This window comes from Cheilinus undulatus, linkage group 19 (assembly GCF_018320785.1).
Source record: "Cheilinus undulatus linkage group 19, ASM1832078v1, whole genome shotgun sequence".
Lineage (NCBI taxonomy): Eukaryota > Metazoa > Chordata > Actinopteri > Labriformes > Labridae > Cheilinus > Cheilinus undulatus.
In genome coordinates this window covers 9415250-9434811 of record NC_054883.1, presented here as the reverse complement: position 1 = coordinate 9434811, position 19562 = coordinate 9415250, and the positions used below count along the sequence as shown (strand labels likewise).

Here is a 19562-nt window from a genome sequence, read left to right as displayed (position 1 = left end):
GGGAAACAGGGGTCGCCCAACCAGCCCACCAAGGTCAAGGTGAAATTTACCCCCCTTTCCTTTAATAGTGCAGCTCAGAAATGGCTTTTTCCTCCTCTGGGGCTGCAGAAAATGTTTCTTCTCTCTATATTCAGTAAAAGCTGTCCACCCTTCTCCTATTTCCAGGAAGTCTGACCACTCCTCATAAAAGGATTGAAGCTGTTAAAGGGTTTTATCTACGCCCTAACTACCTCATTTGTTGTACTGTAAAGGTTAATTATGACGCCAGACGAATTGTGAAGGTTTTTTATGCATCGTGTGCAACTAATTGCACCCTATTCTGATCCACAGTAAATATCGACCTGTCTCATGCTCTGCTGCTTTCCCTCTTTGTGAAATAATGCTTGATTAAGCTTCTAAATACACAAGTCTTTCCATCAAACATGCAGAATTAATGAGCATATTAAGCTAACTGTTTTCTACATGCGATCCCCAGATGAGGCTTTGGTGAATTATTGAGCTGGTCTCTAAAAGTCATTTATTCTCCAACAAACTAGAGGTACACAGTGGGTTTGGATCAATATATGATCATTTGTTTAAAAACTTCTGAGGGGAGTAGATTTGACATGTCTGAGGCCTTTTTTAGCCATTCAAACCTGACTGGTATGATGTGAAAAAATCAATGGCCTCTTAACCTAATATCAGGTTGTGCCACCCTTGGCGGAAACAACTACAAGCAGACTTTTGGGAACAGTTTTTCCCACCATTGTGGGGGAATTTTGGCCCACTCTTCTTTGCAAGATTGTTTCAATTCAGCCACATTGGAGGGTTTTTGAGCGGCCTGTTTAAGGTCATGCCCCATCATCTCAGTCAGATATAAGTCTGGACTCTGACTAGGCCATGCCACAACCTTTATTTGTTTAACAAGCCATTCAGATGGATCATTATCCTGCTGCATAACCCACTGCTGCGCTTGAGCTTGAGGTCCCAAACTGATGGCTGGACATTCTCCTTCAGGATCTTCTGGTAGAGAGCAGAACTCACGGTTCCATCAATTACAGCAAGACATCCAAGTCCTGAAGCAGCAAAGCGGCCTTGGACCATCACACTACCACCACTGTGTTTAACTGTTGGAGTGATGTTCTTTTAATGAAATAATATAAAAAACTTCAACTCTTGTCTCATCAGTCGACAGAATATTTTCTCAAGTCTTGGGGGCCATCAAGATGTTTTTTGGCAAATGTGAGATGAGCCCTTGTGGTCTTTTTGGTCAGCAGTTTTGGCCTTGGAATTCTCTCATGACTGGCTTTTTAGCCCAGTCTCTAGTTGTTGAATCACAACATGAGTCAAGTGAGGCCTGCAGGTCTTTAGATGTTGTTCTGGATTTTTTGTGACCCCTTGGTTTAGATGTTGATGCATTCTTGGAATAATTTTTGTGGGCTGGCCACTCCTTGAAGGTTCACTGTTGTTCCAAGTTTTCTCCATTAGTGGATAATGTCTCTTTGAAGTCCCAAAGAACCAGAAATGGCTCTTTAGGACTAGTAGTACTGCTAGTAGGCCTGCTAGTGCAGTCATTAGCTGGGACTGAGCCGCAGCAGCAGAGAGCAACACTGAAAGCTTTCCATCACAGAAAAATGTTCTTGCTCTCCCCCCGGTCTGTTTCGGGATGGCTTTCCGATCACAGCGGTGGGCTTGTCCTGTATTGTCTGGTGTTAGCTGTTAGCTTGGATGTCGCTGTAGGACCGCTGCTGTTTACCCTGAACTGGACTGCTGTTCTTGCTAAAACCAGCTCATTGTAGCTCATTCCCAGCCTGAAATAAAATTCAATCAAACTATCCCTGACCACTGTGTAGCTTTAGCCCTTCTACTGCCTCTACCTTAGACCTTAGAGAAGGTGCACTCGATTTGCTTACCCAGCTGTCCAGAAATGATATTGGTATTATTAATTAGTATTTCGTTCACACATTATACAATTTTTGTGGCCACGATTTAGTATTTTGTGGCCATGAATTGGTATTTTGTGGCCATGAATTGGTATTTCGTGTGCAAGTTATAGCTATATTGTGGCCACAATTTAATTTTTTTTGACCATGTCATGTCTGGGGCGCCGTACAAAATCACTCTGCCAGAACACACATTTCAGTCAGGCATTTCCACAGGCATCCCTGATAGTCGCAGTCAGCCATATACTAGGTTTTTACCTAGTCTAGTTCTAAGTAGGTTGGGCTGAATATTTTTGTCGTTGTAGTGTCAGTGGCAAACCCTGAACTCAGGTCTTAAATGACCACCACTGAGTATTCCTCTGCATCAGCCTGCATTAACAGAGTACAGAGAGTCTCCATTCAATGACAGCAAAGGAAGGAGGAGAAAATTATCTAAAATTGCCACGCTCATTCAGATCAGATGTTTGCTGCTTGGCAACTGCCTTTTCTAATAGCTTAGATGGAAAAGGCATCTTGGACATCAGCCTGTAGTTTTCATGGATAGAGGGGTCAGGATTAAGATTTTTCAAAAGTGGATAGGCAGCAGCATAAATAGGATTAAAGGAAATTATTGCCTGGATTTAATGCTTGAGTTACCAGGGAGTTTCAAGTCAAAACAAAAAGGTTGGAGCAAAAAAAAGAAAATCCCAATAGGGAGGAAAGGGGGGATCATTAGAGAGAAAATACCTGTTTGAACTTTTTCAGGAGCTCCTTTTTTTCTTGAAACTATTCCATTTATGTTATTATTGTCTTCATCATACACATCCAACCCTATTTTATCACATTAACTCCTCCAAAAACAAGATCAAATTGGTGAACTTATCTAGTTCCCAGCAACTAAATATAGTCCCTGAAACAGGAAACCCTTTTCAGTCTTCCATTCATAGCAAAGTAAATGATTGTGTGCTTTCAGGTCTTGTTAATATAATGGTGAAATGGAAAAGCTAATAATGGGCAGTGGCATGCTTTAATGGAAAGACAGAAACAGAGCAGAGCCTGTTCCCCTCAGCGTTTTTTCAATTGCCACTCCACCTCCCTCTGCTCGGCGTTTAATGAGCAGCCAAGTGTCATAAATGCCGCCGTGACATACTGCTCCCAAACTCAACAAGTGGGGCTCGAATCCAGACATGAGCGTTACGTGGAAAATTTACACTTATCCCAGTGCCCTAAAATCTGAGTGCCTTGATGCAGCTGGAAGCCGCCCACTTCGTTTTATTAATTTCATCACAGACGTTTTGATGCTTTTTAAGATCACCCCTGGGAGAATGGAGTGCGGTGAGGTACTCAGCCAAGCAAAGGTTCACTTCACGTCATCGACGACTGTTCCTGCCATACGTCAGGAACAAGGAGTCAGGCGTGGTTTGTGAGAGATGGGGAGAGAAAGGCTGAAAGAGCTCTGAAAGAGTAGGCTTTGAGAGATTTTCAGACTGGTTGACAGATGACTAGCTTGGCTTCCTTTTGCTAGAGTTGTGGAATGAGGTGATTAGAACAGCAGACAGCATAGAGAGATGTGGCCGCTGAGTCTGTGATGATTAAACTCCTTAGAAAAAGTCACACAGGGAAAGAAAGAAAAATAAAGATGTAGGAAAAGGAGTGTTTTCCTAGCCTCAGAACTGCATTTTATCCTGGTAGTGGATAAATGATCTGGTTCCTTCATAGCTCTAACAGCAACACTGAACTTGTCAAAAACAATCTGCTTTTATGAGGGAATTCATCACTAAGTAGCGTGGTTTTATTTCTTTCTAGGGTGGTTGTAGTTGTCAACTCTCAACTAAACACAAAGTTAAACAATGTAGGTGAAGACAGGGTGGTTGTAAGGTTTGTCTCAGTCACGGCAAACTTGGTCCATATTTACATGATGGTGAAAACGAATACAAATACAAAAATATTGTCTTCTGTTGTTCCACAATAACAGCATCCCATATTCAAATGAAACAAGACTAAGTTATATTCTTAAAAGATTGGATGTTACAAATTGCCTAACATCTCTATTATAAAATAAATTAGTCACAGCATTGCCAGGCTGACAAAAGTTACAGAGGCCAAGCCACAAAAGTTACAAAAGCCAGCCCTAGAAAAGTTACAGAGGTCAACCCACGAAAGTTACAGAGGTCAACCCAGGAATGTTACAAAGGGCAACCCTAGAAAAGTTACAGATTTCTAAAGAAAGCTCAATAATTCTGACTTCATATTTTCTGTCAGTCTAGTTACAAAAACATGATGTAAAAAGACACTGACGGCTACTTTGTGCCTGCATACATTAAAAATGCATGAGTTACACATAAAAATTACTCCCTGTATAGTTTCAAATGATCTATTACCATTTTTTTAATCTAAGATTAACTATGCTTATTTCTGACATATTTCTAACCCTAAAATTTAACATGGGGCCTAATCGTACTTAAGTTCCCACTGATACACTGCATTTGATGCGGGTATGGACCAAATGCTGACATGTGACTGAGACTCCAGGGTGCAGTGTTGAGCAGCATAGCCAAGCCAAGCTGGCGTAGTTCCAGCCAGACCAGCAAAACACAACAAAGAGGAATACATTGGAGAATGGCAGAACTTTCTGAGTTGAGATTTTGCAAATTGATTTGAAACTTTTGACTTTTATGATGATCACCCAGCCACAGAGACAGCTAACAAAGAAAGTCAACCAGAGTTCAGAGCAAGTTGAATATCAGTTAGACAGCAGTTAAGGAGAAGCAGAAGGATCTTCCTTCGTATAATTTGCTTTTGAGGGGCTTGAACCTTGCTGTTTGGGCCTGCCGTCCTCCCTTGTGACCTTTTAAAAAATCAGTTTCTATTTGAAACTATTTACTCTCTCTTGGCCCCATATTTCTATTCAGAATGCACTTGGTAATCACTAAAAGTAATTTTACATGTATACCTCATATTTGATGCACACTTTAAAAGACATTATCGAGGCTTCTTGGAGCATGAGGCCTGAGGCAACAACATACCTTAGCCTAATGGTAAAAATGTTTATGATTATAGGTCAAACTTTTGGGTAGCCCCTGTGTAAGCCAGCCCTAATAATGTGGTGGCCCTGACCCTTCCTGGATCTGCCACGCCCACAGGTAGCCTGAGTAACCCAGATAAAAATCACATGCTCTCACTCAAAAACTAAGCCCCCCCTTGTTTTGCTAGTAGTTATTCCAGTATTTCATGTTTTTTGTGTTTCCTCTCTTTAAATATGTCTATTTTAGAATAAGTTGTGTAAATTGTTTTCTTCAATCATCTTTAAACCCAGTGCAAAAAGACTAAACCAGTCTGCTCCAGAGTAAAAGTCATGTTCATTGAGTCTTCAGGTCCAACAGATGAGCAGCTGCATTTTATCCAGAACAGTTCCTATCACCACTGCTGCACCCTCTTTGGTTGGCTCCCCACTCTATGGAGATAATGGGACAGACGACTTTCTGTAGCCAGTGGAGATAATCAAGGTAATGACTAATTACTGACAGAGCGGAGGTAATTGCTATTTATTGATCTGTGCTCATTTTAGAAGCCAAAATTGTGCTCCGTCACACATTCACTGAATATTTCTCCCCTGGAGTTTGGATTTTGCTAACTTTTATTCCAATTTTACCCACTATGAAACATTTAGAAATCAATTCAGTGCCAAAAATATGAACTTTAACATTTCAACATGCATGTGAATCAGCCAAGTACATTTTCAAATTGCTCCTTTATGTGAGAGTTTCCTCCCGATATTGAGATTTTCCATGACTGGTGGCTCCTGAATTCCCACAGAGAGTGTCTTAATTGGAACAAGCATGTGGTCTAACTTATTCTTCCCCTGCAAAATGAGCACAAGAAAAGTAGAGTGAGTGCTGAGTGCTACTGAGGAAAAGATTTTCCCTTATATGAGGTTTCCAAGCCTCTCTGTTTTATTTCTTGGAGATGGGACTTTTTTTTTTTTTGCATGGCTTCTTATATTTTCATCGGTCCATTAACCCTATAGCTCTGTTTCACTTCCCCTTTTGCCTTTATTTATGGTTATTGGTGGTTAAGTTGACTTTTAACAGACTGCATCTTGAAGACGTCTCCTACAGAAAATAGTTATCATTTTTTAACTTGTTATAAAGCATGGGTGCAAACATTGTCACATGCTCTCTGGGTGCAAATGATTGATGCTAACAGCAGTTCTTATTTCAGATGTAACTTGAATGCAGTGAAGTTATGCATTTTGATACTACTTTTTAAGTCTGCAAACACTTTGTTATAGGCAGTGGGGGTGTCAGATGAGCCTGCAGCTCAACAAACACTATGTCTGGAGGTGCAAGACAAGCTCAGTATAGACATACCCAGGTGGTGCCAAAATCAACACAACCAAAAAGAGCTTTAAAGCTGATCATTTGAAGAAGGATGCAGCACATGGAGTGGATTTTATCATTAAAAAGACCTAACTATTGCTGATAATCTTTAACATGGGTGCTCGAACCATTTCACACACCTAGGGGTTATAAACCAAGGAGACTTGAATCATAGGCAATGGTGCACATCAAATATGAGATACAAACCAAAAAAAGATTTCAACAATCAGGCTGAGTATTTAGAATGTAAACAAGGTGTCAAGAGGGATGAAATAGCATCAAAATAGAGTTACATTATCAGACAAAGTTCCTGAGGAGGACCAGCAAGCTTCAAGCCTCTCAAAAAGTCAAACAATGTATTTCATATCAAGCCGATCAAAGCTACATATAGACCTACTGACAATGGATCATTGTGAGTCAAAATAGCATGCATTGAGTAAACTTGTACTGTCTGTGGCAGCAGAAGGACTTTTATATAAGCAATAATGAGTATTTACATTTTATTTCCATAAGTTATACCTGGAGACATGATAAAATATTTGGATGTAGTGAGTTTGAGTTAGGATTATCCCTACAAGATGGTGACTGAGTAGTGTTGAGTATTTGGGTATTTTCATTTCAGATTTTTGTCTGTCCTGCAGTTCTTTGGCTTTGGGACCTAAAAGGAGATGCCTCTAAATATTCTGGTCATTCAACTTTGATTGTGTTTGGCTAAACCGGCTATGAAGGCCTAATATCACTCTTTATCTAGGGACTCCAAATTACTGAAACCACCCATTCTCTTTATGGCAAAAAGCAAAGAACTATCAGTGAGAGGATTATTAGGGCTATGTCTGTTTCAGTTTCTTTAAATTCTGCAGTGTGATGAGGGGTCTGGCTGCAGTAAGGCTGTAGCTCTCAGACACCTTCTCTGGCAGACCGTTAGCCTACTGAGAGACACCTATCAGAATGGAAATACAGGCGAAAGCTTTCAAAATAAAAAAGGGTTAAAGCTTTGGTTAGGTTAGAGTAAGGGTTAAGGTAGGGGTTAGGGTACCAAAAAGTTAAAAACCTAATTAGAAAATGTTTAATAAAGCTGAGTAAACAGTGTGTATAAAGAAAATAAAATGCTAGTCCTCCATTAAAACATTCTAACACAGAAACATAGCTGGCGCAGCCCCGTTAGCTGCATAAGCTAGGTTGGTAACGTAGCAAATATAGCTAAAGCTAAAGCTCATAAAGCTCACTGATATACCTATTTTATTTATTTATTTATTTATTGTAGGGACAGTGCACATTAATGAACATGGACATGCTAACGTGCCAGATTGTAGCCAAATGGTAATTTCCATCCATAGTTCCCTAGCAGTCTGATGGTAAACACTTTAAAGTGTATATTAACCAGGTTCATAATGAAAATAGAAATAAACACAAGGCCAGACAACATGGAGACCAAACAACTTAAACAATACAATATCATACAAAGACCTACTGTACATGAGGTGGCTATATGACTGTGCTCAAGACTGACCAGGAAAAAAAGGACCATTACAAAGTGTATAAGGTGTTAAAGTGCATAAGGCAGTTGGTTAAGCAGTAACGCAGCTAACATTTGGTCCATAAGCTACGTAGCAAAGTCATCTGCATAGTTTACATAGCTATGTTACCTTTACTTATGTTTACTGAAGCTAACTTAGTTAAATTTGGCTTATATATCAACATAAGCTACGTAGCTAAGTCATCTGCGTAGTTTACGTAGCTATGTTGCCTTTAGCTATGTTTACTGAAGCTAACTTAGTTACATTTGGCTTACATAGCAACATAAGCTACGTAGCTAAGTCATCTGCGTAGTTTACATAGTCATGTTACCTTTACCTACATTTACTGAAGCTAACTTAGTTCCATTTGGCTTACATAGCAACATTAACTATGTTCAAATTTGGGTATAAAAAGGTGAATTCAGTTTGAAATTCCTCATTCATATTTAAAATGGTAAAACACGGAGAGCTGACTGAAAATGAAAGAGTCTGCATTAAAGCACTGCATGATGCTGAATGGTCTTTGTGACAAATATGACAGGTGGTCTAATACATTTCTTAAGCACTGTATGTCAGCATTAGCTTAAGCTAAAGCAAGCAACTGGTCATGTAACTGCTTCTAAAATGGGTCTATGCATAATTTAACCCTGGGTTAGACATCTGACCTTTTCTCTTTTTTATTTATGGATAAAATAAATAAAACTGGAAAAAGTTGTACCAACAAATTACAGCACTTCCTTTCTGAGGTGTCTAACAGTAAGGGTTGTGAAAGTGGCCGTCTGATATTTATGGTCTGCAACCAAACTGTCTTGGAGCAGGTAGGGAAATGCTGAAACAGTCTTTCCTTTATACTTTTGATTATTCAAAGAAAGCAGGTGAACAGTTTTACTTTAAAAAAATGCCACCAGTAGCATTTACTGGGCAGCGTACTGAGACACTTCTTTGTCCACAGGGTGGCACCAAAGTCAACACAAATCAAAAGTTCCTCACAGGAGCTTTAAAGTTGATCAAATTTAAATTGAATGTAGCACACTGGATCACAGTATAAGGTTTAAAGATAAAGCTTTGTCCACAGGAGGGCGCCAAAACTGAGATGAGCTCAAGTTCCTCACAAGAGCTTTAAATAACCTTAAAACCTCGAATTAACGTAAATTCTGCCAAAGCAAAAAGTCTAATGTGTTCCTATAAAACGTTTGCCAACAATGTATAATCTGTATTAAGCTCTGTCCTTTATACAAAACGTGAGAAATGTCCCCGAGGACAGCCTGTAAGATGCTGAACATCTTTTGTCTGCTCACAAACAGGAGGCCTACAGCAGCAGCGCGTGAAGCTCCTGAAGGCTTCTTTCCACATCACTCAGCCGCTGCTTGTCAGACACGCTGCTCATAACATCCTCAGGCAAAAAATCTGAAAGTCTCCCCGGCAGCCGGAGACGCTTTGTGTGTTTGTCTCCTCCGCTTCTTCTCCTGCACACACACTTCCAGCCTGAGCATCAAACAGACGAAGAAGAACCATTGGCTAGGAGGCGCTGATGACGGAGGGGAGCGCACTGTCTTCTCCAGGAGCGCAGCAGAACTCACACACTGCACCTCCGAGCTGTGGGATGAGACCAGTCTGCGGAGCTGGGACGAGCATTTAACTTGGGAACTTTTCTCTTCTTTCTCTGCTGGTACTATTTTTTTTGTGTGTGTTGACCGGAGGTGGAGAGCTGGTAGGACGAGCGCGTTGTCTCTCCAGGAGCGCGCAGTGTGGCGCACGCTGGACAACAAAAACAGGCTCGGTGCAGCGAGTGCAGCGCAGGCAGGTTTCCGTTTTAAAAGCAGCACGAGAGCCAGAGGAGTTACGGAGTCCGTGCTGGGGGGAAGCAGTGCGGGACGAACACGGAGACCACTCTTTAATCGTACAAAAAAAAAACACGGAATAATAAGAGGAAAGCAGAAGTTGGATATGGCAGCTGGGAAGGCGTTCGACCTCCTCGTTGGAGTTGTTTTAGTTTTGCAGTGTGTGAGGAGTGCACGAGCCGAGATCTCATCTAGTAACGGTAAGGAGCAGCACCTTATCCTGTTAGCAGACCTGGGATAACTGAGCTAAAGTCCTGATTTAATGTTAAAGTCAGTTGCTTTTGCAAAACAAACAGGAGTGACTCTTCCTGTGCGCACTTGCAGGTGAAAAAGATCGCTTTTACGTGACATTTACTTCCTTTAAAGCTGAATGCATCGTCTACACACGTCTATTCATCACCCTACAATAAAGTACAGCTTGTGTGTGCAAGAAAAAGAAAGACAGACAGCCTGCAGGCTGTTTCTCTTTCATGGTCTTATTTTTAGGCTGTATACGAGGCTGTGTTGACCTACTAACTTCCTTTTTACTGTCTGGATCAAAGACTTTGCCAATTATAATATTTTTACAAGTTTGAATTAATTGGCTTGCTTTATTAACATTTTCTCATGCATATTCCTCCAGGCTGGGCTAATTTAACTGTACATAGTACAGTAAAGTAGTAAGGACAATCAAAGCTGCATAGATCAATTTTTAATCGCCTTTGTGAGTGCCTTAGCTGTGTTTTACATGTGGAACCTTCTCTCTTATATGACCTGGAAAGTCCTGCAACCTTTTGAAACTTTTATCAGATCTCTGCTGTGCATTGCACAGGTGCTTCTGCAGAGGAAATGCATGCTTTTCCCTCTTTATGCCCTTGTAGATTCCTGCTCCTGCAGTGTGAACAATATCCCTACTGTAAAGGCTGCACACCTACAGCCCTGTAATCTCAAATCTAGCTCATCCCATAGGCTACTGTACGCTCTCACATATCTGACAGTTGGGGGAATAAGTTCCTGCCAAACGTTGGTTCTGTCCACACAGGCGAGCTCTTGTTTCCCAAGGCTTTTATTGCTGGCTGCAGTGTTTCATCACATATCAGATAGGGGTTGGAGAAATGTTAGGCTGCTGACAGTGACTGTAAATTAAACCAGTGTGTGAGCGTGCGTGTGCTCAGACCACAGAGTAACTGGAATGCATGGCTTTGTTTGGGGAGATGCTATCGCTCACACTCTTGCAGGTTTCACACAATGTCAAAATTAAATCAATCTGCTTCTGCTGCTGCTGGACTCCAGCTCATTTGTGCTTTTGTGGAAAACAACAGCTTGTGTGCCTCTACACAACCTGGTTTCTGTGTTCCTCATGGGAAAACCTCAGAATGGGGCTTGTTTTAGAGGTTACAACTCCACAGCTCCAGGAGCATTCCCTCCTAAAAGCCTCTTCTCCTGCTCAAGCTGGACACTTTTAGCATGTAGGACAGTATTTTTAGACACCCAGGCGAGGTGCTTCCCTCATCGTGGACTGACCTCCACTCGGAGTCCTGCCTTAGATTATTAATAGACAGCAAATGGAAGATAAAATACACTTTTACCACTAGGGAAGCTCCCACAAAGTGGCTGAAAATGCGCACGCCGCTTAAAGCGTTCAGTCTCCTCCTTGCATTTATTAGTTAGATGAGCTGTGGAGCACATCTGGGTGAAATTACACAACATCCTGTGAGCTCAATGCATCTTTTTTTATAAAAAGCTTTCAGCTTGTGATGTTAACCGGCTGATGCTCTCGCCAGTTCATGAAATTGGGGCTGATTTGGGGGTTAATTTGCTCTCCAGTGGAAAAAAAGAGATGTTCCACTAGAGTCTGGAGAGCGTCTGCTTGTCGATAGGGGAAATGAAAAGAGAGCGTGAGAGAAAAAGCCTTGCCTCACATAATGAGGTGGTTTGATTTAAAAGCCTGCTCTGGGGGCTGTTAATGTGCTAAGACTGTGGTTCTGGATGCGTCTGTGGTGTTGTGTTTCTCTGCAGGCTCATGGACGTTGGCACAGAGGGTTAATGCACTCAAAGGCGACAATGTGGACGTCTCCAGCTCCGACGTGACACTCCTCATCTATCATGCTGCCGGCAGCTGCCTCTGCAATCATGCACACGCGCACTCACAGCCACATAATCATACAAGTATACTCAAAAGCACATCAGAGGGTGAGCTGCAGAGAACATGCCAATTGACCTTCATTTTGAGAGATTGGATCTGATTGCCAGAAGTGGTTTGGGTTCAATTGGAGTTGGAAAAAATACTCAGACTGGTGCAGCTCTGAGCCAGCACATCTCTTCTCAAATCATCACGACAGGTGTCTGCAGAAGAAAGAACTTGTGATGTTGACAAACTACGGCTGAAGTCAGTGAATTATTCAACCCAAATGGGACTGCGTGCAATGTAAAGAGGCTTAGCCACAATTTCCAAAGGGTCTGTGTCCACAGGGTTCTTTCCACTTGAATCTGTTGTTGAATCAGTTTCTGCAGTGCAGTGAAGTTCAGAGCAGCTTTTAAAAGATTTTAAAAAGATGGACACAACAATCAGCAGTCTGTACCTGGTGTTTTATTTTGACATCACTCAGGTTTGTCCGTGTCTGACTTCCTGTTTGAGTCTGTCTGCTCTGCTCAGATTGAAATGTCAGTAGTGGCTCGGCTGAAATTCACTTAATGCACATCTGAAAGAAATAGAAAGGCCAAACTTTGCACCATGATGTATAGGAATGTTGTATCTATGTCAGACCTTTTAACATTTCATCACCTGGCCTCTTCTTCTCTGGTGATATGCTCAGAGGCCACCGGTAGTTTTCTGGCCCTTGGGGCAGCCCTTGTATGACCAGGGGCTCATAGCAACCCTACGTGCCTGGATGTACCTTAGGCTGCTTACTCACCACATCCACCCTATACGCCACCCTTAAGGTGTGGACTTTGTTATTCTTTCAAAAGTTTATTTTCCCATACCCCTCCTAATATGCAAGGGCATCCAGAACACTACCAGGGTCATGTCAATCCCTCCACACCACTGATGATGCCCTCAGATGGGCTTACTCACAATTTCACACTTTATTTCAGCCTCAATTTTTGCCTCAACGACTCAATCAATGAACACTGTCACTAATCTATACTGTGTCATTGCATAGAGAAAAATGCTTCAGAAATGGAATGCAGGTGGTGTTCTGATTAGTAGTCATCAGTCTAAGCTGATCAGATGTTACTATTGATTACTAATGTTGGTATAAAGTAACTTCCTCAAAGTTGCCATGTTCAGAATTCTTCAGCTATGGAATCAGCAGAGCATTGGCAACCATGTGCCTTAGCAGCTGTTGTCCCCTGTCTATGATCTTACTCAGTTGTCTGCTTTGTGGCTGAGTTGCTGTTGTTCCTAAACACTTCCACTTTGTAATAATATCACTTACAGTTGACTGTGGAATATCCAGCAGGATGAAATTTTGTGAACTGTCTCATTGCAAAGGTGGCATCCATTACAGTCCCATAGCATTTTGTATTGTATTGTATCATATCATATCATATTGTAATGTCTCGTATCAGACTGTTGCTGCACCAAAAGCAGTGTTACACGTCAAGGAGAAAACACTTAAATTTTCCTTTGCAGTAATGTTTCAGACAGGGTTAATAAATGCCACAAACCAATGACAAATAATGAAAGACCTCACTCTTTCCACAGTTAAGAATTTCAGCTGTCAGCAGCTACAGGATGTATTAAGTGATGCCTCTTTTACCAAAAAACACAAACTGTGTAAAAAACATAAAATCTGTCATTCTACTCTCTTGATGTCAGATGATTCCTGTCATAAACTGTCTGCACAGACATTTCCCCACAGAATGGGAGGTCTAGCTCCGTCTCCTCTAGCGAGGAGATTGTAAGCCTCCTTGGAATCTCACCCCCACTGGCCATCCCTCCCTCCCTTGTGTCTCCCCTCTCTTTCTGACACTGCACATTTCAGGACGGGCAAAATGAGCTGGCCTCTTTATTGGCCCTCTCAATGACCCGCTGAAAGGACCTGCCATGAATGGCCGACGGGGGTGGGGTACTTTTGAGAGAAAAGGGAGGGGCGGCGACAGCGGTGGCGTTGACTAGGGTTTATATGCAGCCACAGTGGGTCGTGCCATACATCTTGGATGCATAGAGGAAGGGTCGTCCCCCTCTGTACCAGCATGCAACTGCAGCACCAGGCACCTGCATTAGTCACGCCCGGCCCAGTCCCTGATCTCCCTGCACCCTTTTGCTCTGCAAAGAAGCCCAGTCTGATGACTGGAGCGGCACGCAGAGTTCAATAGGCTTCAAAACAAAGAGCAAAGAGTCTTGTAGTTAATGAAACCCGGCGTAGTTAAGCTCCTCTTTAGCTTTTCCTTATTTGTCTTTCATGTGGCTCAAACCTCCTTCACTTTCAATTGGAGTAATCAGTCGCTTTAGTATTTATCCGTAACTTTCTACGAGATTTTGTCTGGTTTATTGAGTTGCGGATCTCATCTATCTGAGCAAGTTTTAAAAGGTCAAAAGCAGGAGTAGGAGCCTTGTTACAAAGCGATACAGATCTGAACGTCAGCGCTTCAGGGGGAGATGACAAGCATTTTCCATTCATGATAAACCACGGATCCACAGCTGCATGGTAGACCGCAGAGTCGTTCACACACAAGTTGTTATCTGCTCCTCCCGATGATGACTCTACTGCCAGAGGAGAGGCTTGATCATCAACTGAGGAGTGAAATATTTTAACTAAAGAGAGAAGGGTGGGTTTTATTTTGGCTGTAGAGGAAAAATATGGAGAATTATAAAGAGGGAGGAGGCCTCTTTGCTTACTGGAGGGAAGAATTACAGCAGCTTAGCAGCGATAATATAACACTTTTTTAGTGAATGATGATAAACCGTATAAATTACAGGAAAGATGTTTTATGGATGTGAAAATTCCCTTGGACAATTTTCTACCGCTTTCAAGATGAATGTGTCGCTCATCTGGAGAGAATTCAAAATTAGTTCTTCGCCAAAATGCATTAAATCCCCCAAAGTGACCATTTTCAACATGACATACTCCACAAAAATGAGAATTTCTGCTGCATATTCAGCAGTATCTCAAATATGCCTCATACAGTCTCAACTTTCTGTGGTTTTGTTCTGTTTGTGTACTTAAGCTCACATCACACTGAGGGCAAAGAGATAAACCAGTTATGCCAGGAAATCTCAGTGGCCCAGTTACAGGGGAAACTGCTGCAGGGAGAAGACAACAAAAGATGGCTGAAGAAAGGATTCAAGAAAATGTTTTTATCAGATTTTGCACAAAAAAGCAGAATAGGGTGACACAATTTGGGAGAATGAGCAGAATAGTCCATCAGAAAGAAGACAGACTGACAGAAATGAAGTGAAATTGCCTGTAGTGGTTTTGTGAACAATGCTGAAAATTTTTGAGGACAGACGTTTCCTATTAAAGCTGTCTGATCTGACCTGTTTTTATGTCATTAACGCTAACTTAAAAACCTTTATAGGTCTGGTCTGCCCGTGTGCGAAGGACTGTTGGACCTTTGAATTAGTGCTGGTCATATTTCTCTACTTTGGCAGATTTAGCTTTTGTGCAGGAATCCGTTGAAATATTTCAGTCCCAGGCCAAAAACTGCTCTTACTCCCATGTTTTAGGCTTTCAGTGTCTCTTAATAGCTTCAGTAATATAATGCACATCTTTTTTCAGGCTAGGCTTGACAAAGTATTTTATTTGAACTTCAAAACTGTATAAAGTTTATCTTATCTGGAGTTTTTTGTGAAACTTAATGCCCTGTTGTCACCCGGTAAGTTTGAATGTTTCGATGGGAGGGCCAAGCAAAAGTGGCCGTGTCTGTGTTTTTCTAAGCTCTCCTCCATATTTTCTTGCTCCAGTATATGTTTTGCACTCTCGTGCAACACAATGTTTAAAACAAATTGTATGCACAAAACTCACTCGCAATTTAACCAACAGCTTTTTGTACAGACTGCCCAGTGTCTATTGCAGATGTAGTAAAGAATAAAGCCAAGGATTTCAGAAAAGAAAAAAGATGTTAAATGTTTACAGCCGACCTTGATGTAATGTTGAGCCCACAGAAGATTAATTTAAATGGATTTCTTTCAAACCCATCAGAGTGTCTGGAGATTTTAATCCTTCCAAAAATGCCTTTGTACGTAATGCATAAATGTTCACCGCTTTTTGCTCACTTTTTTGATTATTTCTGATGTTGTGGGAATGCTTCAGAAAAATGTAACGTAAACCCTACAAAACACATATTGTGTTTGTTCATTTTGCTCAGTGACTCAATCAAAGGAGAAAGAGGTGGCCAGTGTTTGGTTTATTCAAAAATAACAATTTTGAATCTGCAGTATGAATACCAACGTACCAGGCGCACACTGCTCCTAGAGGGAATCACAGATGACACTATGATTGGCTTGAGTGATGCTAAGCCCAGGACATTTGAGTGATGTTTTAATACGCTGAAAGTTGAAAAATAGGTTAAAAAGAGGCAGAAAAGGTATTCTAAGGGGTTTATAAAGTGGCAAAATGACATTAAAGGGGCAAAAATGGACACGAAGATGGCGGAAGAGGATTTAAAGTGTAAAAGTTGGTTTAAAGGGACAAGAATGGTCAGATAATGTGGTGATTCAGGATTTAAAAGTGGCTAAAACTGGATAACAGTGACGAAATGTCTTCAAAGTGGCAGAAAAGTGGAAAAATGGGTCAACAGAAGCAAAAAATGGTAATAAATGGGTTAAAAGTGGCCTAAACAGTCAGAAAAAGTGGAAAAATGGCTTAAATGTGCCAAAAATGGCAACAAAGGGGACTAAAATAGGATTTAAAAGTGGCAAATATTAGTTAAAAGAGGCTAAAATGGGTTTAAAGTTGCAAAATGAGATTAAAAGTCTTTATAATAGGTTAACAGAGACAAAAAAAATAAGCTGAAAGTGGTTAAAATGGGTCCAAAGTGCCAAAAAGGGCAGAAGGAAGTGATGAAAAGGGGGTTAAAAGGGGCAAAAAATGGGTTAAAAAATATATTTTATTTATTTATTTATTTAAAAAGCAGGCTGCATCAAATATACAGTGTACTGCAACCAATGTAAATGCTAAGATGCATGCTGTCATGACTCACCATCACCCACCACATGCATCCTGATTTGATTGAAATTCACCTTCATTTACTGTGTATAGTCGGCAAATGATTGTCTATCCAATGAGATTGATAGCAACACAGACCAAGCTGATGATGGCACTTTTTAACAGCTTTTCTTCCTCATGAGGTCATAATCCTGCCTTTGAAAATAATTATGGTATAACCTTGAATAAATAAACCTTTATGGTGTGCTACTTTTATTGAAAAGGCCCTTTGATTAAAGTCAAGTGAACAGGTAGAACAGTTCTCGGCAAATTAGTTGCAGGCTGTGGGTTCGTATGCCACAACTATCCACGTTATCATAGGCTGAGAGCTTTACAATCATATTGGTAGCAAGAGGGATTGCAAACTCCACATGGTAAAAAACGGTGCTAAAAGAGCTAAAAGGTTGAGGACTGTGTTGAACTGAATGGAAATTGTCATGCAGGTTTTTTACAATGTCTGGTATTTGACAGCAATGTAGTGAGGTTTACAGGTTTGAGTTTTATGAGTAGCACAACATAAGAGGCTGGTTTGTTAGATTTTGGCTGAGAACTGCTGAAACAACTCAAAAAGATGTTCAAGTCAAATAGAGTATATCCTTACCCCTATAAGCTCGATACACACCAGTTGGTACCTGGTATTTAGTAGAGTTCACATTTCAGTTTTATGGGTGACATTGTGTAAGTTGGCTGGCTTTTCAGTGCTTAACGGCGTTGCATGCATGTACAGGGGCCCCTTTTGGCTGAAACCTGTTACAAAATGAGAATTGCTCGTAAGGACATTAATTTTCCTCCTCACAATGTTTAAAAAAAGGATGTGGTTTTGATTGTAGCCTATCCATATCTAAAAGTCCAGCTTGTGCCCATACTGTATGTGCATCTTCACCTAAGCAGCTTCTCTAAATGTGAACATTATATACGCTTTCTGCTGGTTTTCCACACGCCGCCTGCACAGAAATGATGAAAAGAATCCGCAGATCTGCTGTGCTCGCTAGCTGCAAAAAGTTGAAAGAAGCAGCTCTCCACAGGGGGAACAAAGTGTTACATGCGTGGCTATCGTGATGGAAGAGCACAGAGTGTGTTTAAGGCCGTCCAGGCATGCTGAAAGAAGATAAGGTGCCGGCCCAGCAGAGGAGCCCGTCGCCCCACCCTGGAGCAGGCTTCATATCCTGAGCCCAGCAGGAGCGGCGGCTCGGCTTTGTCTCACAAAAGAAAGTGTCACTCACGGGGTTTAAGGCATGCTGCTACATGCCTCTGCCTATATGTGCATCTGTGTGTGAAAGTTTTCTCCCTCACACTCTGTCTATCTCTGCCCTGACGTTTGTTTTCACGGCAGTGTTACTTTCTTCTACTCCTAATATTCCTAAGTCCAGACAGCAGTGATAATAATGTTGATTTTAGGTTGGCTTTCAGACCTCGACTTTTCGCAAACCTTTTCCAGTCTAGAAACTCAGACTGAACGCTTGGCAGGATCTTTCTTTGGATAGAAGATATAAAGGCTGGGTTAAAACACTTAAGAAGTTCAGCTGATTTTATTGAAAGTTCTTTGCAAATAGAGTTACAAAATAAGTTCTCATAGAGCAAAACCAGAAATATGAGATCCTGTGTGATGCATGGATAAAGATCATACTGTTCTAATATACACAGCAATCTAAGGGTTGTTAGCTTTTCATATAGAGTGGTTCAGGACCGTCTGAAAACAGTACCTCAGTTCTGCTGAAGTAGAATCTAATGTCAGCTCATTTATCCTGCTATTAAAAGACACCAGCTGAGTATAGCAGCTCATGAAAGACTGAAAATATATCTCAAATATGACAGGAAAGAATTAGCCATACTGCTTTATTTCTTATGATAGGAAAGCAGCCAGATTAATTGTATGCAGAAATTGTACTTGTCCAGAAATGAAGATTATCACTGGTGTTGGGCCAAAACCTGGTATCCCCATTTTTCTAGATTTTTTTTTTTCTGTGCAATTGGTCACCCTGTACATCTACCAGTGGGCTTCAATACATTTCAAAGCTATAGAAGTTGTCAAAAATATGCTGCCTATGACCAATTAGTGTAAAATCATTTGGAACAATACAGGTTCTTCTTTTTTTTTTTTTTTTAATTCCCTGAAAAGTAGCGGATTTTGGAGATACAACATTTTGGTCCAAGGCCAGCGTTATGTTAGCTTAAGGAGGACCAAGGTTAGGTTTTGCCTGTTTGTTTAAAATGTACAGTAATTAAATTCCACCACCAGGGGGCTCTCATCCACTGTTTACTTTCTGTTTTGAATTGAGAACTGTGTTCAATAAATATACATATATTAATATATAGGTATGATAATATCTCTGTAACAAGCTCACAGAACGGTACTTGTTTCTGTTTAAAAAAAAAATCCAAAACAACAAATGGAAACTTGGAAAAAGTGACGTTGGCATTTATTACAGAATATTACAGTGTGTGCAAAAACGTGCTGTAGGTGTAACCTTGCAAAGTAGATTGATACGCCCGTTTCCGTGGTTCTCTGAACCGTTTGGGCCCGGTTAGAAAGTGACAGGACCAATCAGCGATGAGGGGCAGTACTTTCTGGCACGGCAGAGTCATGATGTAACCAAGCAGCAACAAGAGGCCGGTGCAATTATGGTGACAGACATAGCAGCAAAACTACAGTTCTCCATTAGGGTTTTTTTTTTTTTGTTTGTTTGTTTTGGTTTGGTTTGGTTTTTTTTGTTTGTTTTTCCCTTGAGGTCTGCGAGTAACATTTCTTGAACTAAAAAACTAAACTCCAAGAGATATACTGCTTACTAAA

At 41.0% G+C, this 19562-nt stretch overlaps 1 protein-coding gene across 2 annotated transcripts in view; it reads left to right on the top strand.

The window, feature by feature from the left end:
* The first annotated feature begins 9394 nt into the window (after positions 1-9394).
* The window catches only part of plxdc2b (plexin domain containing 2b), a 175016-nt gene continuing 164848 nt past the window's right edge, over positions 9395-19562 (top strand). For both annotated transcript variants that reach the window (XR_005993389.1, XM_041814140.1), the window contains exon 1: positions 9395-9838. Coding sequence is in view for 1 of the 2 variants with exons in the window: in XM_041814140.1 (XP_041670074.1) it covers positions 9745-9838 (94 nt within the window). In the remaining variant the exon portion in view is untranslated. The remainder of the gene's footprint in view (positions 9839-19562) is intronic.